Source organism: Lissotriton vulgaris, chromosome 3_1 (assembly GCF_964263255.1).
Source record: "Lissotriton vulgaris chromosome 3_1, aLisVul1.2, whole genome shotgun sequence".
Taxonomy (NCBI): Eukaryota; Metazoa; Chordata; class Amphibia; order Caudata; family Salamandridae; genus Lissotriton; species Lissotriton vulgaris.
Window position 1 is genome coordinate 1,427,356,341 of NC_141689.1, and position 23,303 is coordinate 1,427,379,643.

General features: G+C 44.7%; 1 protein-coding gene across 1 annotated transcript in view; it reads right to left on the reverse strand.

Annotated features, from left to right (window-relative positions):
* Nucleotides 1-1,905: 1,905 nt before the first annotated feature.
* The window catches only part of STAP1 (signal transducing adaptor family member 1), a 512,237-nt gene continuing 490,839 nt past the window's right edge, over nt 1,906-23,303 (reverse strand). The window contains exon 11 of the mRNA XM_086961918.1: nt 1,906-5,426. Coding sequence (XP_086818044.1) covers nt 5,329-5,426 — 98 coding nt within the window. The 3' untranslated portion in view covers nt 1,906-5,328. The remainder of the gene's footprint in view (nt 5,427-23,303) is intronic.

Genomic DNA, 23,303 nt, shown 5'->3' on the forward strand with positions numbered 1-23,303 from the left:
GACTGACAGAACAAACCCTCCTATGGCATGGTAAATGGTTGGCTGAAGTGTCTGCACCCGAAGGATTCAGTCAATGGGATACACTAGGCATTACCCTATTTGGAGATGTAAGGATTGGATCACATGTGTGCTCCGTCCAAGATTTTCAGGCAACATATAAGCTGTTCCTGACCCAATTTAACAAATGCAACTGCGCTATGCTTTATATACCCAAATTAAATTCATTGCACCACCCTACCGGAATTCAGCCCACTTGAAGGGTAGCTCATGTTGGGTGCCATTGGGAGAGGAGGGATCTCACAGATCTATCGAACACATCATTAATGCCCCAGACTCGGTTGGATCCTTCCGGGTGAAATGGGAGGAGTGGGTGGGCCAATGGAAGATGATTGGAGGGATGCCATGATGGCACCTGGGTCGATCTCATCAAGGCTACGACTGGTCCAAACATAATACCTACACTGTGCCTGTCTCACGCCAGAACGATTACATAAAGCGGTCCTTATGTCACACGCTGAATGCGCCAGATGCTCCCACACTCCGGCAAATGTCTAACATATAGTTTGAGAATGTCCCCACATTCAAAGATATTAGGAGATGGTAGTGGCGGAGCTTGCAACAGCGTTGGATTGGGAGGTGGAACTTTCTTCTACGTTGCTCTTACTGGGGATATTGGAGTTGATGTGAGGGGGCATGGGGTCACATAGAGCCCTGCTAGGCACGGCCACCATTGTAGCCAAGAGGGACATAACTGCTTACTGGAAATTGGCAACACTTTCGACGGTCAATCAATGGCGAAGAGGGGTAAATTAATGCGCCCAGCAGGAAAAGCCGGTATGTGAAGCGAGAGGTTGCCCTGCCAAGTATCATAAGATCTGGAGTAAATGGTGGGGAGAAGTGGGCAAGGACTGGATGTTCCAAAATTGCTGAAGTCAAAGCTGTTGGTGGACGCTGAGACACTGTGGATATATTGTGATAAAGCTGCTATTTGCATTTTGTTCCATGTTTACTTCCGATGAAGATGTGTTGATGGCTTATTGTGCATTTGTTTGCACCAAGCAAATGTAAAAAGAATAACAATTGGTTATAAAAAAAAGTTTCTGGATCCAGTCTGGCACCTGAGGAAATTCACAAGTTGAGAAATCTGCAGTTAGATAGTGTTATTACTGAAGGTAAGTAACTTGTTTGTTTGCTCTGGCAGTGGCTGGCAGTCTACACTTTGGAGCCCAATTGGCTTACTGAAATAGATACAAAAATGATGTTCTAGTTGCTGCACCAGCCAGATCTGTGAGAAGGAGATTGGTCAGAATTTTGCGTTCAACAGGAATTAGAGACATTACTTAACTTTAACTCTTGAGCAAAGATACAAACACTCGAGTTCAGGGAGAGGCATGGTAGATGAGAAGGAATCTTCCTTCTCCTTTGCTCAGGCTGACAGACATTATTCTTGTCAGGAAAAAGGTGGGGTGTCACAGCCCCTTTACCGGTACAGATGTGCCGCTGCTGTCTTTAAGTGATGTTACCCAGTCTCCATCATCCATTCTGTTTTTGATGATTCCTAACACATGGATTTGGAGTGGCTCTCCGTTCAAAAATCATCCTATATTTTTCTTTCATTCCTTTTTAAAACACTACTGTTCGGATGATCGCTTCAGGAAAGATTTAGAATTTGGCAAGACAATACTTCAAAACTTCCTAGTGTTAACGGACAAGTTACTTCCCTTTGTTTACATTCTTTCAAATGGAAGCAGTGTGAACATAGCTGGGGCAGTCTGTGTATCTGTTGCTAGGTGCACAGAACCACAACAGTAAGTAACATTACTCTTGTTGATCAGGTCCCACCTCCTCAATCCACGCCTCCCATGATCTCCCATTCTTCCACTAGGAAAGTACTTTGCTGATATGTTTTTTGCTGTTCATGTTGGTTTATTGATTTCATTCTAAAATACAAACACTGCAGCCATAAAAAAATATATAGGTACTACATTTTTTAATATTTAATACATTAAGAAAAATATTTGTCACATATTTATTTGCAAAGAACACAATTGATTTGTGTTTTCTATTCACAAAACATGGATCTACACTTGCATATGGATGTAGTCAAATGTAAAATTTGCAGACACCTTTGAAATTATTTGAAATAGTTATCTCTAGGGTTCCACATTATGCTGTAGCAAAGATTCTGCATACTCCCATTAAGTGTAGCATACGGTGTCCGATTTTGGGAGCTAGGGTGAAATTTAAAGTTACTTATTCAGCATTTAAAGTAATTAAGTGTGGTACTCCATCTTAACTTTTTCAAAAAGCATTGGCAAAGCCAATAGATCTTGCCTCTGGGATGCATTTTCTCTGCCAATGGCTTTTGGTGATGCTATAGCGGCAGGTGTAAAAGGAAAAAGCTTTTTCCCAATGTTCTGCAGCATCAATGATTTGTTTTTTTCAAAAAGACACGATGAAGAACCACTGGCTGTTGCAACCTTCCGTTGGTGCATGCCTGTCTGATGATGTAGACATGTGTATGCATCACAACACATCCACGTGCCAGCAAAATGATGCATGAGCCATTTGCTTTGGTTTTTTTTTACCAATCCAAAATTGTAGATACCACTTTCAGCCAAATAGCCATGGGTCTGATTTAGAGCTTGGCAGGAAGGGTGCAACGGAGTACCCTCTGCACCAAACTCAGTCCACTCCTGTGATTTAGAGCTGAGTGAGCAGTCATATGTAGACGGCGAAGCCTACTCCGGCTCCATCTTCGGCATTCTCCTCAGACAGCATGACGGAGTACGGGTCGTAGGATGTAAGTCATCTAACTATTTTCTCAGATTAGACTGGACTTTTTTTTGCTGTACATCTGTGAGGTACAGTAAAGATAAGAAAAATGAGCCCCACACCGTTGGAGAAAAATCCCATGGTGTTGGGGCCCTTTGTTTTACATTTCTCAAAAACCAAACCCCAGCTTTGAGAGTATTTTTGAAAATTGTAAAACTTTGGAAAAGTTTGAGAGCCGACTCTCATGTTTGACGGTGCTCTACGCCAATCTTTCCCACCATTGACAGAAACCACTATGGCAGTGGTTCCTGCCAATGTATAGAGCTATCCATGGGCTAGCGAGCATCTCTCAAACTGGCAGGCGGAGTAAAGCTCTTCACCTTGTCTTCCTTCAGTCTGACCGCTAAACTTAAATCAGGCCCTATATTATGAAAGTGGCCTCAAGATGTGTGAGGTAGGAGTTATTCAGTGAACGTGATTTCTCTTCATTTTGCACTCAATATAATAATGTAGCCATTAATAGGACTTGTGCTCAGGATATATAGACTGTAACATTAGTACATCTAAAACAAGATGGGGAATTAATGAAATATTTCTATGCTCATTTGTCCATTTAACACCTAGACAAGTCCTCCTGATCATGTTAATGGACAAACCAAGGTTATCCATGCTTTACACATGGTTAATGACCAACACTTGCAACCAACCAACTTCTGATGAATGGTCTCATTTCAGAAGCTATGCGTGAAGCAATGTTGTCATTGAATCACATCTGTGAGCTTTAAATAACAATGGAAAAAAGCTGTCTAATGAAATATGTACGAAATAGAAGTCTGCAGACTGTCCCCTCTCCCCATATACAAACAGCTGAAAATACTACAGCACGGATGACAAAACAAGCTACTAGGGAGGGTAATTGAGGTCACTGGCTTAGGAATGTTAGTTTGAGACACATACATTGAGAAGTCCTATATTTCTAGAAATATGGTGGCTTCCTCTGATGGCTATAAGCTTTCATACATCCTAGTAGGGTACTAGGTGGGACCCCCTTTGTCAGCATGCCGTCCTTGAGCCTAGGCTACGGAATCACAAGACAGAAGCTTGGCGATTCGCTCACTCCAGGTGAGGATGCCCACTCAAGGAATGGCCACAGTCGCTGCACCTTCGCCAACATGACGGTGTGAGGCGCATAGATTAAGAGCTTGGAGCTTACACTTTAGCTTTAACATCTGGACAAAACGGAAGAGCAACATGTGCACCAGGGAGTAATATCCTTGATGAAGCCATTTGTGACGTTTCTAATGTTGAATTGCCAATCGTCTTAACTCTCTTCTCTTGAGGGATATCTCCCCATCCTCTTGGTCAGAGTTTGACTAGAGGGTTTACCTCCTCTTTTCATCCATGGGGCTCTAAATCCGTTTTTTGCAGGAAATGTAAGACAACAGGACTCTTGTTTTAATACAAGGTTTCTTGCACAGATATATATTTTACTCTGTGTGCTCTGTGGTGTTCTACAGAGATGCCCTCACTGTTCGGGGGCATGGCTGAGTGTATTGTTTTACCTTAAATGTACGATACAGAGAAAATTATGAGCAAATATAATTGACTGGGTTACATGTATCTCTACTTCTATTAGGAAATATTTTGGATCCTTTTACTGCGAGTTTTTTTTCCTATCATTTCTGCACATTTGCACACACTCTAGATAGGGAAAGGGGACTGATTGTCCTGATGAAAGCCATTAAGCCTTTGGCTCATTGGGCGTAATGGCTGAAACATGTTGACGTTTGGGGGTGGGAACCATTGTATTTCTTTGACATCCCTTGCTTGATAGTAGTTTTTAATCTTACCAGGAAACGACACCCAGCTCCATGGAAGCACCACTATCATCACATGGTTGACTCTCCTGCACAGTTTGCTCATCAACAGCCTCCTATTTGCTGCGAAAGGATGAGGAAGGGCGCCGTTTGGAAAATCCAGAAAGTAATCGTGCCTGGTAAGAGACCCTCTCTCTCAATGGAACACTTTGTGTGTAGTTGGGTTGGTGTATCCAAAGACGTGAGCCATACAAAGATTAGTTTTATTTGCATTCGCTACATCCTCCCTAAGAGCTCATTACAGTGTGCCCTGCATTACTCAGGAGTTCGTGCCAGCCCTTTTCCTTGCTCTTCAGTTGTCTCTGTATATTATGAGAATGTTCGATTTTATCACTGCTTGTAACTTGGCCTAAGATGCTGCCACACCTTCAAACATTATTTAAAATCCGAACTGTTTTGGTATACATTTGAGAATATTTCCTGAATATTAAGACCTGTAATATTTTCTGAATATTAAGATTTTAATTAATAATTACAAAATGTACAGCATTTACAAGAGCAATTTGGCTTCACAAACTAGATCCAGAGCAGATTTATTTGTAGGTGAACCTCGCAAGAGCTAAATTTCGTATGCGCTATGACGCAAACTGATCACTACGCTTGTTTTGGCCAAGTTGGTGGTAATTAGTCATGCTGTCATATACAGGTGCCATAAAGAGATATTTGAGCACTACGTTCATGTTCTTCGGTTAGCCACAGGTCGTGTAGATGGCGATAGCTGCATCTTCTCCCTTCTTTTCTGTAATATGTCGACCAGCTCATCGCTTAGGCGTCCTGTGAAAAATAGGAGGGAGTGGATCAGTGCAAAAGATCTAAATCAACAATCTGAACAGGTGAAATGCCATAAAAAGAATAATTTCACAGTTCAGTACAAAGCACTGAACGTTTGAAAAATTCAAAGGTATCAAAGTGCAGTGAAAGATTAATCTCCAGACATACAATTAAATTAAATCGTAAAAAGTGAGCATTCGTTTTCTGAAACGCCCCACATAAAGCCACATGTTTTCAGACCACAACACAAATTCTGGCTCTTTTAAAATGAACTTTTTTTTTTTTTTACCTCCGCCTACCAGATTAATTCAGGCCCGTACTTAGCCAAGGTAAAACATTTTAGAAAAACAGGCAAATAGTGTGGAAGCTGAGTTTTTCGCATTTTGCAATTTAAGCAGAGGAAAGTGACATTACCGCATTAAAAACGCTGTAACACCTGTTCACTGCAATAGAAAGCACAAACAAAAAAGCTGATGCTAACATCACATTTTTATAAGCGGATAATGTTCTGCCAATAAGTTATTTTGCATTTGGATCTAAGTTTGCAGTTTTATTACGATTAAAGGTTTCAGTAATGCAAGTACTGAATCGAGGCATTACCACAAAAAATCTGCCAAACTCTAAATGCCTGGCGGCATTCTGAAGGTCACAAGTTCACATCCTGGCAAGATGAGTTTGGCTTTCCACCCATCCAAGGTTAGTAAAATGAGTACCATAATTTGGGTAATGATAGCATCTGTAATTTATAGAGCTTAGGTATGGCAGATGTATTGCATGGAGCATAATATAAGAAACAAATTATTATTAGCATGTGATTGTGGCAGGGGTGGCTTGCTAATAGGGGTGCTAGAGCAGTACCTCAACACCTGTGAGTCGTTGCACTGACTAATTATGCTTGAAATAGTTCACCCTAATGTCATGGTAAGGTAAATATCTACTATTGCCAGGTGGCACATGGCTGCAGTGGAGAGTTAGTTAATGTTGAGCAGGAGGGGTTGCCATGCGGGAAATGGCCTAAACAACGCGGGCAGAGCCAAACGAGCCGTTTCCCCACGAGCAGAACCACGCTTGCCTTAACCACGCATATGTGTGGTTAAGGCAGTGTGCGGTCTAGATGTCTGGATGGGTGGGAGGAGAACAGGAAGCATCAGGACAGAAAGCTCGAGGAAGAGAGGTAAGAGGGGCTGTAGCTGGGTTTGGTGGGCTGGGAAGTAGTTTGTAAGTGTTGGGGTAGTTTTTAGGGCTCTCGGAGGGGGTCTGGGTTGTTTTCGGGTTGGGGTAGATGTTGTTTTTAGGGCTTGGTGAGAGTTGTTTATAGGACTGGGGGTCAGGGTTGATTCTAGGTTTGGGGGCGGGTTGTTTTTATGGCTCAGTGGGAGTAGGGTTGGGGTTATTTTTAGGGGTCGAGTTGTTGTTAGTGCTTGGGGGGGCTGGGTTGTGATCTTTACCACACATATCCCTTTATCAGTCATACCATTACCACAAAATTGCTTACTAAAGGCATGCATGGCAAAGGCATGTGAGGCAAAGGCATTTGTGGTAATGGCATCCGTTGGTCAGACACATTAGTTGTTCGGGCAGCATTGTATAGTTTAGCCATGCGTGCTTCTGTCATACAATCTTGTCTCGCACTGCAAGACCACACTTTGAGTGACAGCTAAACAAATGTGCTGCCTTCAACACCTAGAAATAAAGTGTGCATGTCAAGCAACTCAGTTCAGGCATGACCTGCGCACTTTAAGGCCTCTTCTGTGTAAGATATACCACAATCCCCAGCCTCAGGCTGCTGGAGCACTCAGGTGACTGCCTAGAGGAAGCCAGCCAATCCTGATGACATCTCTTTTATGTTAAAGGGCAGCACTGAGGTTGATTGCCCTGGTTCGAGGCCGCTGCAGCAGCACCCTTGTGTGCTCTCCGGTGCACAAAGTGTCTGTATGAATGCCAGCACAGTGGTGGTAGAACAAAACAGAACCAACCAATCACCGTGCAACTTCATTATAGGGTGATTGGCCTAATTTTTTACTTTAATTCTTCAGCTCACAAATATTTCTTGCTGCGTCGACCCCTTTGCTGTGAGTGGATATTAGTGTATCCCGAAATGAGCTGTGGCTCTAGTTCGTACTGATTGATGCGTCCAGAGTTTGTGCCGTTGTCTTGCACCACTTTGAACTAGATATATGACCCTTCTCAAAAATCAAACAATGTCAAAGTTTAAAAAAGGGCACCCAGTAATGCCCCACACATTATTCTGATGTAACAAAAGATTGACAATTGCTTTATAGGGAGCATGGAATACCAACAACGTTCTTAAACCATAAGACTGCCCAGGTTCTCCTCAAAATCTACTCATCCACATGTATGCAATTCTGTCCTGCTGTAAGTAGCTTGAGATAGCTCCAGGATGCAGATCAAACATAAACAAGTATTAATACAAATTAAAAAAACAAAATAAGTGGCTCATGGGGAATTTCAGTACATAAATTGTTTCACAATATTTTATTTATTTTATTTTATTTTTGGAGTTTTCTATAGCGCTGGCCAGACCCGAGGGTATCGGAGCGCTTTACATTGGGAGTGACAAGTGTGAAATGGTACAGTAAATATATATATATATTTTTTCCGCAGGCTTCATATAAGTTCAATGTTTAACAAAGTGTTCTTCCGCCTGAGGGGCGGTTGTGCGGTAGTGTTTTTGAGGTAGTCATGGTTCTCGGATGTGCAATAGAGGTAGAGTTCGGGAACGCAAGGTTGAGGTAGAGTGTTTTTAGACGGTTCTTGAATTCAGGGAAGGACGGGGTGGTTCTGATGTCCACTGGGATGCAGTTCCAGATTTTTGGGGCGTTGCCGGCGAATGAGCGGCAGGCAGTTTTTTGTTTCCTCGTTTTCAAGGGGATCAGTAGTAGGGAGTTTGAGCTTCTGAGGTTTCTGGATTGACCCGCTTTTTTGAGCTTGGAGGCTAGATATTCCGGTTTCCCTGTGTGTAGGGCTTTGTGTGTAAGGCAGGACGTTCTGAATTTTGCGCGCATTTCCACTGGTAGCCACTTAAGATCTTTGAGTGCGGGGGATATGTGGTCAAATTTCCTAGCGCCTGAGACCGATCTGGCTGCTGCATTGAGGGTGGTTTTCAGTGGCGCTAGGTGGGATATGGCTGTGCCGGTTAGGGTTGCGATCCCGTAGTCCAGTCTGGACAGGACCAGTGCTTGGGTGGCTTGTTGGAGATCCTTTTGTGGGATGTGTGGTTTGATTTTGTTGAGGAGCTTCAGGTTAAGGAAGGCGCTTTTTGCGGAGTTCTTGATGTGGTTGGACATAGTTAGTTTTTGATCCAAGGTGATTCCAAGAGATTTTACTGAGTTGGACAGGGTGAGATTTCCTTCGAGGGCGTCAATGGCCTTCACCCATTCAGTTATTTGGGGGTTGTCATCTTTATTGGAGATGAGGAGGATCTCCGTTTTTCCTTGATTGAGTTTGAGGTGATTCGTCCCTAGCCAGTCATGGATTTCTTTTAGTGTGTTATTGAGTCTTAGAATGTCATTGTAGGAAGTGGTTTCTATGTAGATTTGTGTGTCGTCCTCGTATAGATGGAAAGGGATGTTGGCTTTCTTCAGTATGATGGTGAGGGGAACCATGTAGATGTTGAACAGAAGAGGGGAAAGAACAGATCCTTGGGGGACCCCTCTGGTCACGGGGAGAGGATCGGATGTGAAGGATTTTATTTTTACTCTTTGGAAGCGGTTCTGAAAGAAGGAGTCAAACCATTTCAGGACCACGTCATCCGCACCTACTCGATCTTTGAGGGCCTTGATGAGGAGCCTATGGTCAACCGTGTCAAACGCTGCTGACAGGTCTAGGAGGATGAGTAGGCAACATTGATCCGAGTCAAGGGAGTTGCGGATGTCATCTACTATGTTCAGGATTGCGCTTTCGGTGCTGTAGCCTTTTCTGAAGCCTGATTGGTTTTGGTCTAGGAGGTTGATGTTGTCGAGCTGGGTGTTGAGTTGGCGAAGTACGCATTTTTCCAAGATTTTGGCTAGGAAGGGGAGACTTGAGACTGGTCTGAAATTGTTTAGGTCGTTAGAGTCTAGCCCTGGTTTCTTCAGGAGGGGGGTGACCTGTCCAACTTTAAGGCAGTCCGGAACGATGCCAGTTTTTAGGGAGCTGTTGATGATTTTACACCAGAGTGGAGCAAGGGAGAGTTTGAGGTCTTTTGCCAATTGGGCGGGGATGGGATCAAGGTTATGGGAGGAGGGTTTGGAGGTTGAGATTAGATTGTGGATCTCGGCTTCGTGGATTGGGTCGAAGGAGGACCAGGCAATGGGGGGTGAGTCTCCGGAAGTGGTTGGTGTTGAGGTTGTATTGAAGTTGATGCTCGGCACTGGGCTGATGTCTAGGGATAGTTCGATCTTGGATATTTTTTCGTTGAAGAAGGAGACGAAATTGTCGCATAGGGTTTTGGAGGGTTGGGCATGGACATTGGATGGTTTGGAGGTTTGTTTTTTGATGATATCAAAGAGTTCTCTTGGTCTGTTTTTTGCCTTTGTAAGCGCATTGCAGAAGAAGTTTGTTTTTTCATTGTTGATGTGATTTTTGTACCTTCTTCTCATTTCTCTGAGTTCCTCCCGACGGCCAGAGGAGGGGTTCTTTCTCCACTGACGTTCTGTGGCTCTGAGGAGCCTCCTTTCCTCGTTGATGTCCTTGTTAAACCAGGTTCTTGAAGGGATATTCCTGGATTTTTTCTGTTTTAGGGGTGCCAGTTGGTCTAGGATGGCGGACGTGGAGGTGTTGTAATGATTGATGAGTTCGGTAGTTGAGAGGCCTTCCGTGTGGATCGTCAGGGAGGAGGCAAACATAAGATGTTTGCAAGTCTACAATGTAATGTCTAGGTAGTTTCACAAAAAATAAAATGATTTAGGAGCTAATTGAGCTGAGGGCTTTTGATTTCAGTGAAGGCCAATAAATGTTGCATGTGTAAGTTCTGGGGATATTTAGTCAGACTGTGATCTAAATGTAAACATTACTGTGCATTTGCGTTGGTAACTGAAATATACAATCCCTTGGGAGCGGTTGAAAGGGGATTTCTGGGATGAACAACAAAGCTGCCAATTGTTCTCAGTTTTGATTAGTGATTTCGTGGAATTTTTACTAAATGTTATCAACAGATGTCTTCATTTGGGTAGGAGATGAATTAAAGGCGAAGATTCCGACCCAGAGCCTTATTCAGAGTTTGGTGGGAACTGAAAATCCTCCAGTCTCTGGAGCAAACTGTAATACAGAGTAGAAAACACTGGCAAAACTAACTCCAAAATATGCCCTGTGATGGAGGAAGGGCCAGCTGGTGGATTGTGCTCCATAATTACAGTTTTCTCCAGAAATTAAATGTATTGTCAGCTCCCTCACTAAATTCTAAATGAGACTCTAAGTTTCAACATTACAAATACGTGTATACAAATACTGGCCATCTAGACTCCAGCGACATTTCGGACATTTGTCATCAACATTGTTAAAAGCATTACTGTCTGCTGATACTTTACTCTTTGTACAAGATGTCCTTTTTTTATTTCCAAGCACTCAGAGATGGGCTACCATACGGACAATTCCTAGGAATTGCAAATTCAAAGAGGATTTTTTTCAATGACACAGAGATACTATGCAAAAAATTGACGGACAGAGGCTATCCTAGACGCCCACTGCGCCCAGTCACGAGACGATGGCTGAAGACACCCCAGAGTCAACGCAGTCCCAACCTGGCGGCCCCCCTCAAGACCCCAGCCCACGGGCCCCCCACTTCTGCATGCATAGGGCCCCTGCAGGGAAGTCGATTCGCTGCGATGGCCGACCCTGAAGATATGGTCATTTGATACGGCCGTGGGTCTTCCCCCCCCGCCCTGTTTGCCCCCCACGACACGCATGGCCAGATCCCACGGGGTGGTGTCCGCCAGGGCACCGCCCGGAAGCGCCGCGCCCCCTCTGCTCGCTGTTATCCCATCCTCATGCTACCTTCCCCCCCTCCTTCCCTCTCATATCCTCGGGGGGTATCCTCGGGGGGTGGCTCCCAGTTCAGCTTCAGTCAGCAGGTTCAAGTCCGACACATTTACATACAACATTACTGTTAGCACAAGTCAAGTAGGGTAGAACACTGACGGAGGGGTAACAGCTCCACTCGACCCCACAATCATATCGTCCAAGGGATCAGGTACACTAAGACATGGCATCCTGCAACAAGATAGCCCACTGGTGAGTTCAGGGGACTCATTGCACAACTATCACACTCTGGAGACAAGGGCCAACCTGTTGCCATTGAACCACGATTGCAATTGTCATGTAATGTTGGCATCTATGTTGATTGTTATGTGACCTATCTCGGAAATGTAAAAAACCCTAATAAAAAAATGTAAACAAAAAAATCCTAGACGCCCAGTCAAACGCTCAATGAAACGAGCATGGTACTCGCACCGGGAATACCTGCTACAACCTACGCATAAAACATCCCCTTCTAAAGTCACGTGTGTCACTACATAATGACCAGTGAGCAATAAAAACCTAAAATGATTAAAAAACATTGGTCAGTCTGTCTCCTTTGAATTTGACTACAGGAGCGCCCTTGTTCTCTTTAAAAAAAGTTCGGAATATCAAAGACCACTTGGTTAAGGCACACAAACCTGCACGTTGAGACAATTCTCTCCAATCCTACCTCAAGCTGCCGCCTCTTAATGGTCACTGCAAATGTAACAACTGCTTAGCATGTGAATCTGCGGTGAACACTAAAGTGTTTGAGCATGGAGGCATAAAACACACGTTGAATTTCTTTTCCAAGTGTAATTCACAAAATGTGATTTATTGCATTCAATGTCCATGCAAACTGTTCAATATAGGCCAGACGACCCAGAATATAAAGACCAAGATCTCACTACATAAAAGCCGGATCCCCTGTAAGGTCACAACAGCATCACCTGTGGAACATTTTCTCGAATAAGAACTTTCTGAACTGTATCTCACTTGGCAAGTGATTGAAAATCTACGCCCGAACTGCAGAGGTGGCAGTCAACAACACACCCTAAACAGACTACAGTGCGAATGGATTTTTAACTGCCGCACAATTGAACACGGACTAAATTCAATGGATGAATGGAATGCCATCACATAAACTACTGGCTGTGCAACTCGCAGCACCAGGTGTTGTTCTCCTTCCTGATTCTGCAATGTTTGTATCGCTGAACCAGTTATTGGAGTTTTTTTTTTTCAGAGTTTTATATAGCGCAAACTAGACCCGAACCGAATCCGAACCGAATCAGGTATCAGAGTGCTTTACATATCACCAGTTACGTTACATGAGGACACACATTCATATTAGGCACGGGGAGATTAAGTGATTTGCCCAGCATCACAGGAGGTTTTGGCGTCGTTACCGAGACTCGAACCCAGATCCCCAGTTCCGAGGTCCAATTGTAATTATATGCCCAGCTGTGTTATCCTTTCATGGTTCAGCCTAAGCATTGAATTAGATCAATTGTGTTAATTGTTTTGGTTTTTCCCTCATAACTCTTTCCTTCCATGCAGCTTATTCAATTCCCATATTTCATTTACCCTTCAAGTCAACACGAGTAATTCAAAAGCCTTGTGCTCCTACTGCACCTCATTAGTGGAGTTCTGCAAGGGTTAACTCCTTGCTCCTGGGGCCTCATTTATGAAAAGTGACGCATCGCTGCGTGAAAACAGCGATGCGTCACTTTTCACTGCGCTCTCCCTGAGACACTAATGATGCGTCATATTAACATTATGACGCATCATTGCGCAAGGAGTTACAGATATGTCAGTATTTCTGACGTATCTGTAAGCGCAAAAGTGACGCATTGCTGGACTGTGTCACAAAAGTGACGCAACTCCAGCAATGCGTCCTTTCACATAGGGCAAGCCCCATGTGAAAGGGCCTGCATCAGTCTTACGCCTGCTGTGAGGCAGGCGCAAGATTTTGACGCAACGGCGACCTAGAAGTGACGTAGTGAAATCTCATAGATTTCCCTGCGTCACTTCTACGACCCTTTCTTGCGTCAATACGCCCCCCTTGCATACATTATACCTGGCGCAGGTATAATGTGGCGCAGGGGTTTACAAAGTGACGCATCTACCTAGATGCGTCACTTTGTAAATATGGCGCAACAAGGTGCATTTTTTACGCCACTGGTGCGTCACAAAAAGTGACGCACCGGCGGCGTAAAAGTGACGCAAGGGTTCATAAATGAGGCCCCTGGTATTCAGGGACCGCGCAGCCTCAGGAATGGCCCACCTGGATTATCAGACGCATACCCTTCTCCATCTAGCTGCTGCACGCTGCACGTGCACAGCGTCAACGATTTAAGCACAGGTGTTACACTGAACTTCCTGCATTCACTCAGCGTGCGGCGACTGACTTGCGTTTTTTTTTAAAGAAAGTTTTCTGTCCACCAGAGAATGCTTTCATTCGAGATAAGCTCTCCATTGCCTAATAATTGCTCTTCTCCATCCAGATCACACACATCGGAAGACCTACTAATTGTCCTCCGATGGCCAGCTCGCGGTGCCCCACGTCCTAGCGATCTCCAATTAAGATTGCAATGTAAATCCAACAGTAATTGGCATGTGCTTTTTCAGACCCGGAAAACTGCACTTTCCTAATCAGTGATGTTCTCACCCCTTTCTCACAGACCCTGCTAATTGCAGCTCTTGGCTGTATGCGCGGTCCTAACACATTGCCTTCTAATCAGGCATTAGTATTCTCGACTCGCTCTGATTACCCCTCTGTAAATCTAATTCCTCCCGTTTTTTAGGTCGAGCTGACCTAGCATTCAATGCTTTCGCATTGAATGCTGTCAGCAAGACAACTAATGTTACCCGTATTTTGGAATGTGGACACAAGAGGGTGCACGAGCGCAGATTTCACCTCGTGTGCCTCATTCCCATGCGCAAACACACTCCACACTCACGCATGCGCACATACACAGCCACACATGCACTGCATACACACACGCAGACCCACGAGCACACACACAGACACATTCGAACACACACAGACACACGCGCGTACACCCCCCTCCCCTCCCACTCACCGGGCTCTTTCGGCGTGTTTCGTGTCTCCTCTGCAGCGCTGGTCGGGCACTCACCGGGCTGTTGCTGGGGATCGAGCTCCTCTCTGCGGCAGTCTTGTCTCGTCGCGGCACCAGGGGGCAGGACTTCACTTCCGGGGCTCCCTCCAGCACCTGGGAGCCCCGCAACACTCTGGCTGTTTTGCTGTTGGCAGTCCCGGGACTCTCCTCAACTCATGGGAGCCCCGGTCTGCGGAGAGGCCATCAGTCGGCCGGCTTTACTTCTTCCTCGGCGGCGGCTGGCAGGACTTCCTGCCGGATTGCAGGCCCCGCCCCCGTCTCGGCCAAAAGTGCCTGACTTCCGGTTTTCACAGAGCAGGGCTGCGGCGGTGATTTCTTTCGGGGGCAAGAGCGGTAGGCACCCTCGAATTAAAATATAATTATATATGCAAGGTGGGCACTCGCAAAGGACCTAAAAACGGGTCCCGTAAATAATTAGATAAAGTGCACTCGGGGCAAATGCCGGGTGGGCACCGGCCTGGTTTCAGTATGGTTACCCATTGTCTCTCGCATGTCCTATCCCCATCCACTCTCCTTTCCTTTTCTCTCTGTCTATTGACTTATCACCCATCTATTACGCGCATTAGTGCCGGCTGCGTCATAGCACTTTTAAAATACTGATTTGCTATCCTGCTGAACAGCAGCCACGCAGCTGTCACCATTGCTGAAATCGCTGCCAAAGCCAATAGAGCTCATAGGCTTTATTAGTGCTTGTTCACAAATAACTATATAATGTGTATGTATGGCAGTCTTCTTACTTAGTGTCCCAGTACATGGTTCTTAAAGGAATCACCAGGAATGAGACTCACACGATGCCCAGGTGAAATTCAGCGAGCGTTCGCCAACCCATATTAAATGGTGCAGTTCAGCCTGGAAACTGCACACAACCACTGAGGGTTGATGCCGGAGGCACATGCTCTAAAGCGTCAAATTGCTGTCTGCAAGGGAGAAAGAAAGGTATGCACGGCCCGGCCCAATGTTAGCTTTACCAGAGACTCCGCTTTTTCATTTTTTATGACCCACTCATGCATACTCGGTCACAGGGATGACACGATAATAATTGAATATTTGAAACAAGCTTTTTCGTTCCCCCTTGGCAGTGGCTCTTGGAGCCGCTAACTACTAACCTATCCGCCAACAGCTGTCACGTGACTGCAGAGCCTGTCTTCTCGTGCCCTTTCATGTTTTCTTCATAGCCCGTCGTCTGCGGGTATGTTCTTGTGACTGAATTTACTGACCTCTTTTCATTCCACTTGTGTTCATACAGTCTGTCCTTGTCGAGGGCGCCTGCATTTGTTGTTGGTGTCAGAGAGGTGAACTGCTGGGCGGTGATCTGGTATGTAACTATCTTAGAGTGAACATGTACTCTCGCTATCAGAGTCTGCATGCTGAGGATATGGGATCTTCTAGTTCTGCTCTACAGCCTTTTTTTGGGGGGGATTCAGATTTGCGCACTAGGACACATCATTTCTTGGCTTACACTTAAGACAGTAAACCTATCTCAGCAGGTCTATTACTTGGAGCTTAGCAGTGTTTATCGAGTACTTTGCAAGTACCTCGATCGTGCAGAAGCTGGTGCTGAGACATTCCCTGTAATAACGCAGTCCCATCGCCGCCAAAGCCATGTCTGCCCTGTCTTGGCCTCTCCACTCTTCCTCATTTTCAGTCTCACTCGCTCCTGCCCCTTCACGGTCTTGCTTCTGTTTATTGTATTTGCACAAATCTAATATCTTGGTCTATTCCTTTTCAATAATCAGGCATTTTTGTTTATTAGGTGTTTATGTTTCTGATGGGTTAATTTATAGGCACTTTCTATCCATCCATCACTCCATCACGCCCTCACTCCATCACTCCATCACGCCCTCACTCCATCACGCCCTCACTCCATCACTCCATCCATCCATCACGCCCTCACTCCATCCATCCATCACGCCCTCACTCCATCCATCCATCACGCCCTCACTCCATCCATCCAGCACGCACGCCCTCACTCCATCCATCCATCACGCCCTCACTCCATCCATCCATCACGCCCTCACTCCATCCATCCAGCACGCCCTCACTCCATCCATCCAGCACGCCCTCACTCACTCCATCCAGCCCTCACTCACTCCATCCAGCACGCCCTCACTCCATCCATATCGCCCTTACTCCATCCATATCGCCCTCACTCCATCCATCGCCCTCACTCTATCTATCGCCCTCACTCTATCGCACTCACTCAGCGCCACCACAGCATCAATCTGTGCAACCATTCAACAACAACTGGTTCAAATATGTTCTCTCAATGTCTCAAACTTTATTACAAATGTCACAAAAAGATGTTAATATTTTACTTCTGTTCTTGGATTTTCGTCCCAATAAAATCCACTTAACACAATCTTCACAAAAGTTATTTACAAAAGTTTAAGCTATTGCTATTTTAAATTACAATAACTTTTATTTAAGTATTAATTATTTAAAAAAATTAAAAGCCATTGTTATTTGTAATAGCAATACATCTAAGTCACGTAAATACAACACATATTGCATTACAAATGCTATAGGTGTAACATTTGCGAATGTTATAACTATTGGCATTGTAAATGCCAAAGTTATTAATTTAGCTATTTTCAAAACCAACACAGAAATAAAAAAATTGTCATTTACAATACCAATAGCTCAAAATTTCCTAATGCGAGACCTATTGCATTGCAAATGCTTGTTTATTAACTGTCGCACGTGTATATTTTCTATTCCTGATCACTCGTTTGTCTCCTTTAGCATCCTGGGTCTTCACAACCCACTTTTTCAGACTCAGTCTTCATTTACCGTTCGACTACGTTTTTACCGACTGAACACCTTAATTGTGTCTTCACCACTCTTCCACTTTTTCACCGGCTTGCTTCCGGTCTCGAGAGTAAGTGTAGTGCTCCCTCTAACGTACTACGTGCTTCAAGATGCCTCTGCTACGCAATTGCGCTGTGGCATGTTAATTTATATCTTTCTCTCTGTCCTTCCATTCGTGCTGGGACAAAACCAATTTCCCTGCCTTATTCGCACCTCTAGACAACCTTGCCCTTTGCTTGCTAAATAAGAAGATTCCATTCTTAAGCCTACAACAACTCACTACTTTATTCCCAGGGCACTAATTCTTGCCTTGCCCACATTGATGTTATTTAATTAATTGTCTGACATGAGAATTGTTCACCAGACAGTGAACGATACTAAGTTACCAAGCGTTCAAAAGGCATGAGTTTCTTCATTTCACTGGGAGCAGTACTTTACTAGTTTTAAAAAGCAATGATGAAATAAGATTGTCCAGGGACCATACCTTAATAATGTATGTAATGTTTCATATAGATTCAGCTGGCTCACATATGCGATGTCCTGAAGATGATCTCTAGTCACTGCGATTGAAACGCTGTCGACTGTCACTGATTGAAGGACCTTCTTAAATGGCCATCCGCTGAGATGGCCACGTGGCGTTTGCTTCAATTGCAACATGGAGTGGCGCCTTTGCTGGATGCTTGGGATACATACCTTGGTAGGGTGTCGGTTCGGATGGACGACAGACACCGCTGAACTGGGATGTTCACAGATCAACTCTCCTGATGGAAGCTCCCTTTAAGCGGCTGCTAACCAGGCTTTGGATGTTGGGGTTGTTTCTTTGCACCTACTGCTTATTACCAGCACTCACTGATGGGACAACTGGAGCTCATTTCCCCTGGACCTCCCTTGCGGGGCTGCTTGTCTGCACCCCTTCCCCCTCACCCGATGGCTGGGACACACAAAGCAATGGCGTTCTCTTGTAAGGCACCAATAGTTCTGAGGGAACCGTAGTCAAACAAAGAAGTCACATGAAAGGGCATGTGAGGGCCCAAAAGGGTGATCCTTAACACTTGCAGTTATAAAAGACAATATTCTCTCTAAAGATCAATTTACCTCTTTCTCTGGCTAGAAGAAGCGACACATGGAGGCTTCCAGTATTGTGATGAGATGGTAAAAAGGCCACCTACACCCTGTAGCAGGAGATTCATTAGTGACTTATTAGCATTTGAAGGCCCACACTTATCAACTGGAGAAATGTGTGATGCTATCCATACATATGCTGTGTTAGCATTACAGTGACAGGACCAAGACTACCATAGGTGATTGACCATACGAAGAAAGGTATTTGACCCTTATCTTGAAATCTGACAACATCATTTCCATGCCTGTAACTCCACATGAGGTGCATAAAGTGATTTTCGTCAGAAGAATATTTTTGCCATAAGAGAACAAGAAGAGCAAGGAGATACTGGGGAAAGAAGCAAACTAACTTAGCATCAGTAATTTACTGAAGATAGGTTGTATACCTGGACACGATAAAAGTAGAATCCCCCTTGACTCAAACATGGACTGATCATAAATTTATTGCGTTCACACTTAGGGTGGATGGCAATAAGGCTATGAAGCCAGTAATACAAGACACTGGGAGGGCCTTGCCATGTTGGGGGAAAATAATAGAGCATCCGGACCTTAAAAGCTGGGTTGAGGAGAGTAAACCATTACTATCAGGGAATGTAATTTCCGATAATCACTGATATGAGGGGTGGATGAAGTCCATTGGGGAAAAGTTGAAATCACGTGGGACAAAGCCTAGTGCTAGAAAAGGGAAAAATCTGCACCCTGGTTTACGAGTGAATTAAAATAGACACTAGGAGAAGTGAAAGTCCTGGAACGCAGATGGCGTCGCCATTATAATAGCAATGACCAAGAGGTCTATAAGATAGCTAGAAGGCATTACCACGTGTCAATTAAACGGGCTAAAGCGACCTATTATACAAATAGGATAGAAGCCACTAATAGTAACCAGAAAGAAATTTTTAAAATTGTAAGTGACTTCAGGAATCCTAAAATAATATCTCAGGAAATACCGGCGTCTCAGACACTATGTGATGAGATAGCGGATTTCTTTGAACAGAAAATATACAGTATCACGAAAGATTTCCCTCAGATTAAGTTGGATGATCCAGAGTTAATGGATATTACTCACATTACTGACTCTCACTTAACTTGCTGGAAGACCTTTGCCCCGATGGCCCTGGAGGACTCCCTCCAGGCCATATCATCAATTAAGTCAGGATCCCCATTTGACCCTTGTCCTCCAGTGTTATTAAGAACTATACAAGAGGAGGTCAATCCTGTAATAAACTCCATTATTAATTCATCTTTCCAAACAGGGGAGATCCCTACACACTGGAAAGTGGCAGCTGTCAGACCGCTACAGAAAAAGGCATTACAGGACCCTACGGTCCTATCTAACCTACGACCTATTTCCCTCCTTCCAGCCTTATCTAAACTGGCTGAAGCCTGTACTAATAAACAGCTCACAGCTTTCCTGGAGGAGAAAAACATTTTGCATTCCAACCAAGCTGGTTTTAGAACCCATCATTCCACAGAGTCTGCTCTGTTGTTTACAACAGAGACCATACGAGCTGCATTGGATCAGGGAAAGAAGGCAATCCTGATCCTATTAGATCTATCTGCAGCGTTTGACACGGTGTCCCATGCTATCCTATTATATCGTCTATCAAGTGCGGGTATAGCGGGCACCATGTTAAAATGGTTTAAAAACTTCCTGACACACAGACGCCAGGTAACTACGCTGGGACAGTTTTGCTCAGAAGAGAAGGTATTGAGGTCAGGGGTACCACAGGGCTCGAGTCTAAGCCCGATTCTTTTCAATCTTTATATGGTCCCCCTGATTGAACTGATCTCCTCTTTCAACATCAGCACAAAAGCCTACGCTGATGACACGCAGCTAGTCCTAGTCCTGGATGAGGACTTGGCAAATGCCAAACAGACCCTGAAGGAATGTTTGACGGCGACCTTTACATGGATGACAAATAAACATCTTAAATGTAACTCAGCTAAAATGGAAATTTTGCCGTTCGGCTTAAACAACTCTTTTTCCCCCCAGATGTGCTGGCCAGAGGATGCTGAACCCCCGCCTAATACCATCATGGCAGCACGAAACTTGGGGATTAAATTTGATGAGACACTCATGTTTATACAGCAAGCAAAGGAAGTAGCTGGTACCTGCTTCAATATTATAAAGGGTCTTAGGAAATGTTTTGATTACCTTCCCATAGCAGCCAGGCGCACAGTCGCAGTAGCACTAATTACATCTAGACTGGACTACTGCAATAGTCTGTATGCAGGGGCAAATAAATCGGCCCTGCACAGACTGCAGATGGTCCAACATGCGGCGGCAAGATTAGTACTTAGATGGCCACGGAAATCTTCGGCCTCTGCTGCGCTGCATACCCTTCATTGGCTCCCAATTCAGAAGGGTATCTTGTTTAAAGTCCTGACGATTACCTATAGGGCATTCCATGGGCAAGGCCCATTGTATCTTTGCAAAAACTTCAAGCGATACCATCCCATGCGGGAACTAAGATCCGCTACAGCCAATCTGATGATAGTCCCGAAATTCAGATTGGCGACAAAGGGAGGAAAATCCCTGTCGGTAAAAGGGGCAAAGGCATGGAACAAACTGCCTTACCAACTTCGCACAATCACTCCTGAACAGAAGTTTAGGAAATCCCTTAAAACATGGATCTATAGCCTTGCGGACTCAGTATGCAAAGCCCTAGTGTGAACCTCCTCCCTAGCTGACTAAAGGAGAGCTGTGACCATCTTGCAGCTGCACGAGTCAAAGCGCCAAGATGCTCCTTGGAGTGGTAGTAGTGCTATATAAATGTTCATCCTATCCTATTCTCCTGAGACAGCAAAACCCAAGTAATGACATTGACTGACGAGTGCAAAATGGAATTCGGGTGAGATGTTGCAGAGAATCTTCAGTTAGATAGACATATACTGCTTTTTAAGGTTCCCCTTTTATGCATACGGCATGAGGAGCCCTAATGTGCGTAAAGCCAAGAAAAGTGGCGGGATTCTATTACAGATGTGGGAAGTAGAACTACTGTGCTCGGGTCTGCTTCATAAAATGTTATTTTTTTATTTTAAAAACTTCATCAACTTTGTGAACTTCACAAAGTTAGTGTAAAGAAAAAAGGAACATTTACTAGTACAAAATATTGGTTTGGCAGGAGAAAATACCCAAAAAACATACGTCTTGCGTGAGTGCTCTCCTACAGAAATATACTGTGAAAAAGTCTCCAACTAAAACATTTTTGATGAGATATTTCTCCCGCTGACAAGGTTGAGCGGCATTAGAAAGTGCAAAGTTGTGAATTTTGGATTGCACAAACTCACAGCCGAATGTAAGCTTTGCACAACCCTACCTCCGTGGGAGGAATGCGGTTCTAACTGAACTGAGTTGAAACATTTATTCCTTTGTGCCACTATGCCTCGTTCACCAATCCTCTTTCACCCCTCCATCTGCCATGCCTTTTGGTTTCTCCTCGTTGAAAAAATAGGTACCTCGCATAAAATAAATTTGAAGATTGAATTAGGAGTCATTGCAGAGTGTGGGGATGAATCTCCAATGGTTTCAGACCAAACAATAGAATTCTTATAGTCACATCTCTTACTTGCAGCCAGCCACACACACCCAGGACTAAATGATATCTGGGTATTAAATTAATGGGTCAAAGAACGCAGGCTCATTGATGAGGTACAATTGCTTGTCATCGGTAAAAGAATGGCACTAAACTGGAGTTTACAAAGCAGGAAAAAAGAGACACAATGTTAATACTGAACATGGTTCATCCATTGTGGACGTAGAAGGGGACAACCCTTCAGGGAGCCTGTTGCTTGATGGAAAATGTTGAATGTTGATCTTTAAGAATCTGTTCGACAAGAAGGGTGGATACAACTGCAGCATGATGGTGGATGGTGGGTTACTGAAACTTGCCTGTCAAGGAAGACTTGGTGAAACGTCAAGATGGATCATCATGTTCCTCCTTCATTATTTGCAGCAAATCATACTATATCTCCAGGGGTTTGTCTTGTCCCCTTGCTGTGGTCTGAAACCGGCAGTGCCAGCAATTTCCTCTGGTAATAAAGTGTTGTATTGATATTTCATACAATTACACGGTTGGAAAAACAGGCCTTTTGAAGTTTGGTATTGCCCATCTTCACTTTTGGGATTGCTTTAATTTGGATTTGCTTAATTTAAACTGCTTAATTAAATTAGGACTATTGTGCTCCTACTACAGTGCCCGCATTGTTAATTCTGCTCTGCAGTATTCTTCCTCCCTCACGGCTTGTTATTGTTTTGTCACCTGCACCCTTTTCCTGCTGTTTCCAGTCCCCTGCTCTCGCCTCACGTACAGCCACTCCCACCTCCCAGGACTACTTATGGAGGCCGCTGTGCGGTCGCACTGCCAGCGTGCCAAACGCACACCAAAGGCAAGCCCATCTGCGACCGTCCGTTCTTGACCCGCAACCAGAGCCAGGAACCCTAGCCCTTGGCACCCTCACATATATTTCACTCCAGGCCTTAATTGCCTGGACCCCCGATACAACAACAACTGCTACCTCGTTTCCCCTGCATCCGCTGCCGGTTCACCTCCACCCCAGCACTGACCAACACCACAGCAAACAGCGCCAAGCCAACCCTGCATGCCGTCACCCCCCTGGCACGACTCAGCTGCCTCCTAATCAATGCCAGATCCCTCTGCAAACACACCACCAAAGTCCGGGACAACATCTCCACCCTCATCCTCGATGGACCTTCACCACTGAGACCTGGCTCACCCCCACATCAGCCCCGGCAACACCCAGCAGCTACAAGATGGAACACTGTAGCCAAAATGATACCTACGGCGGTGGC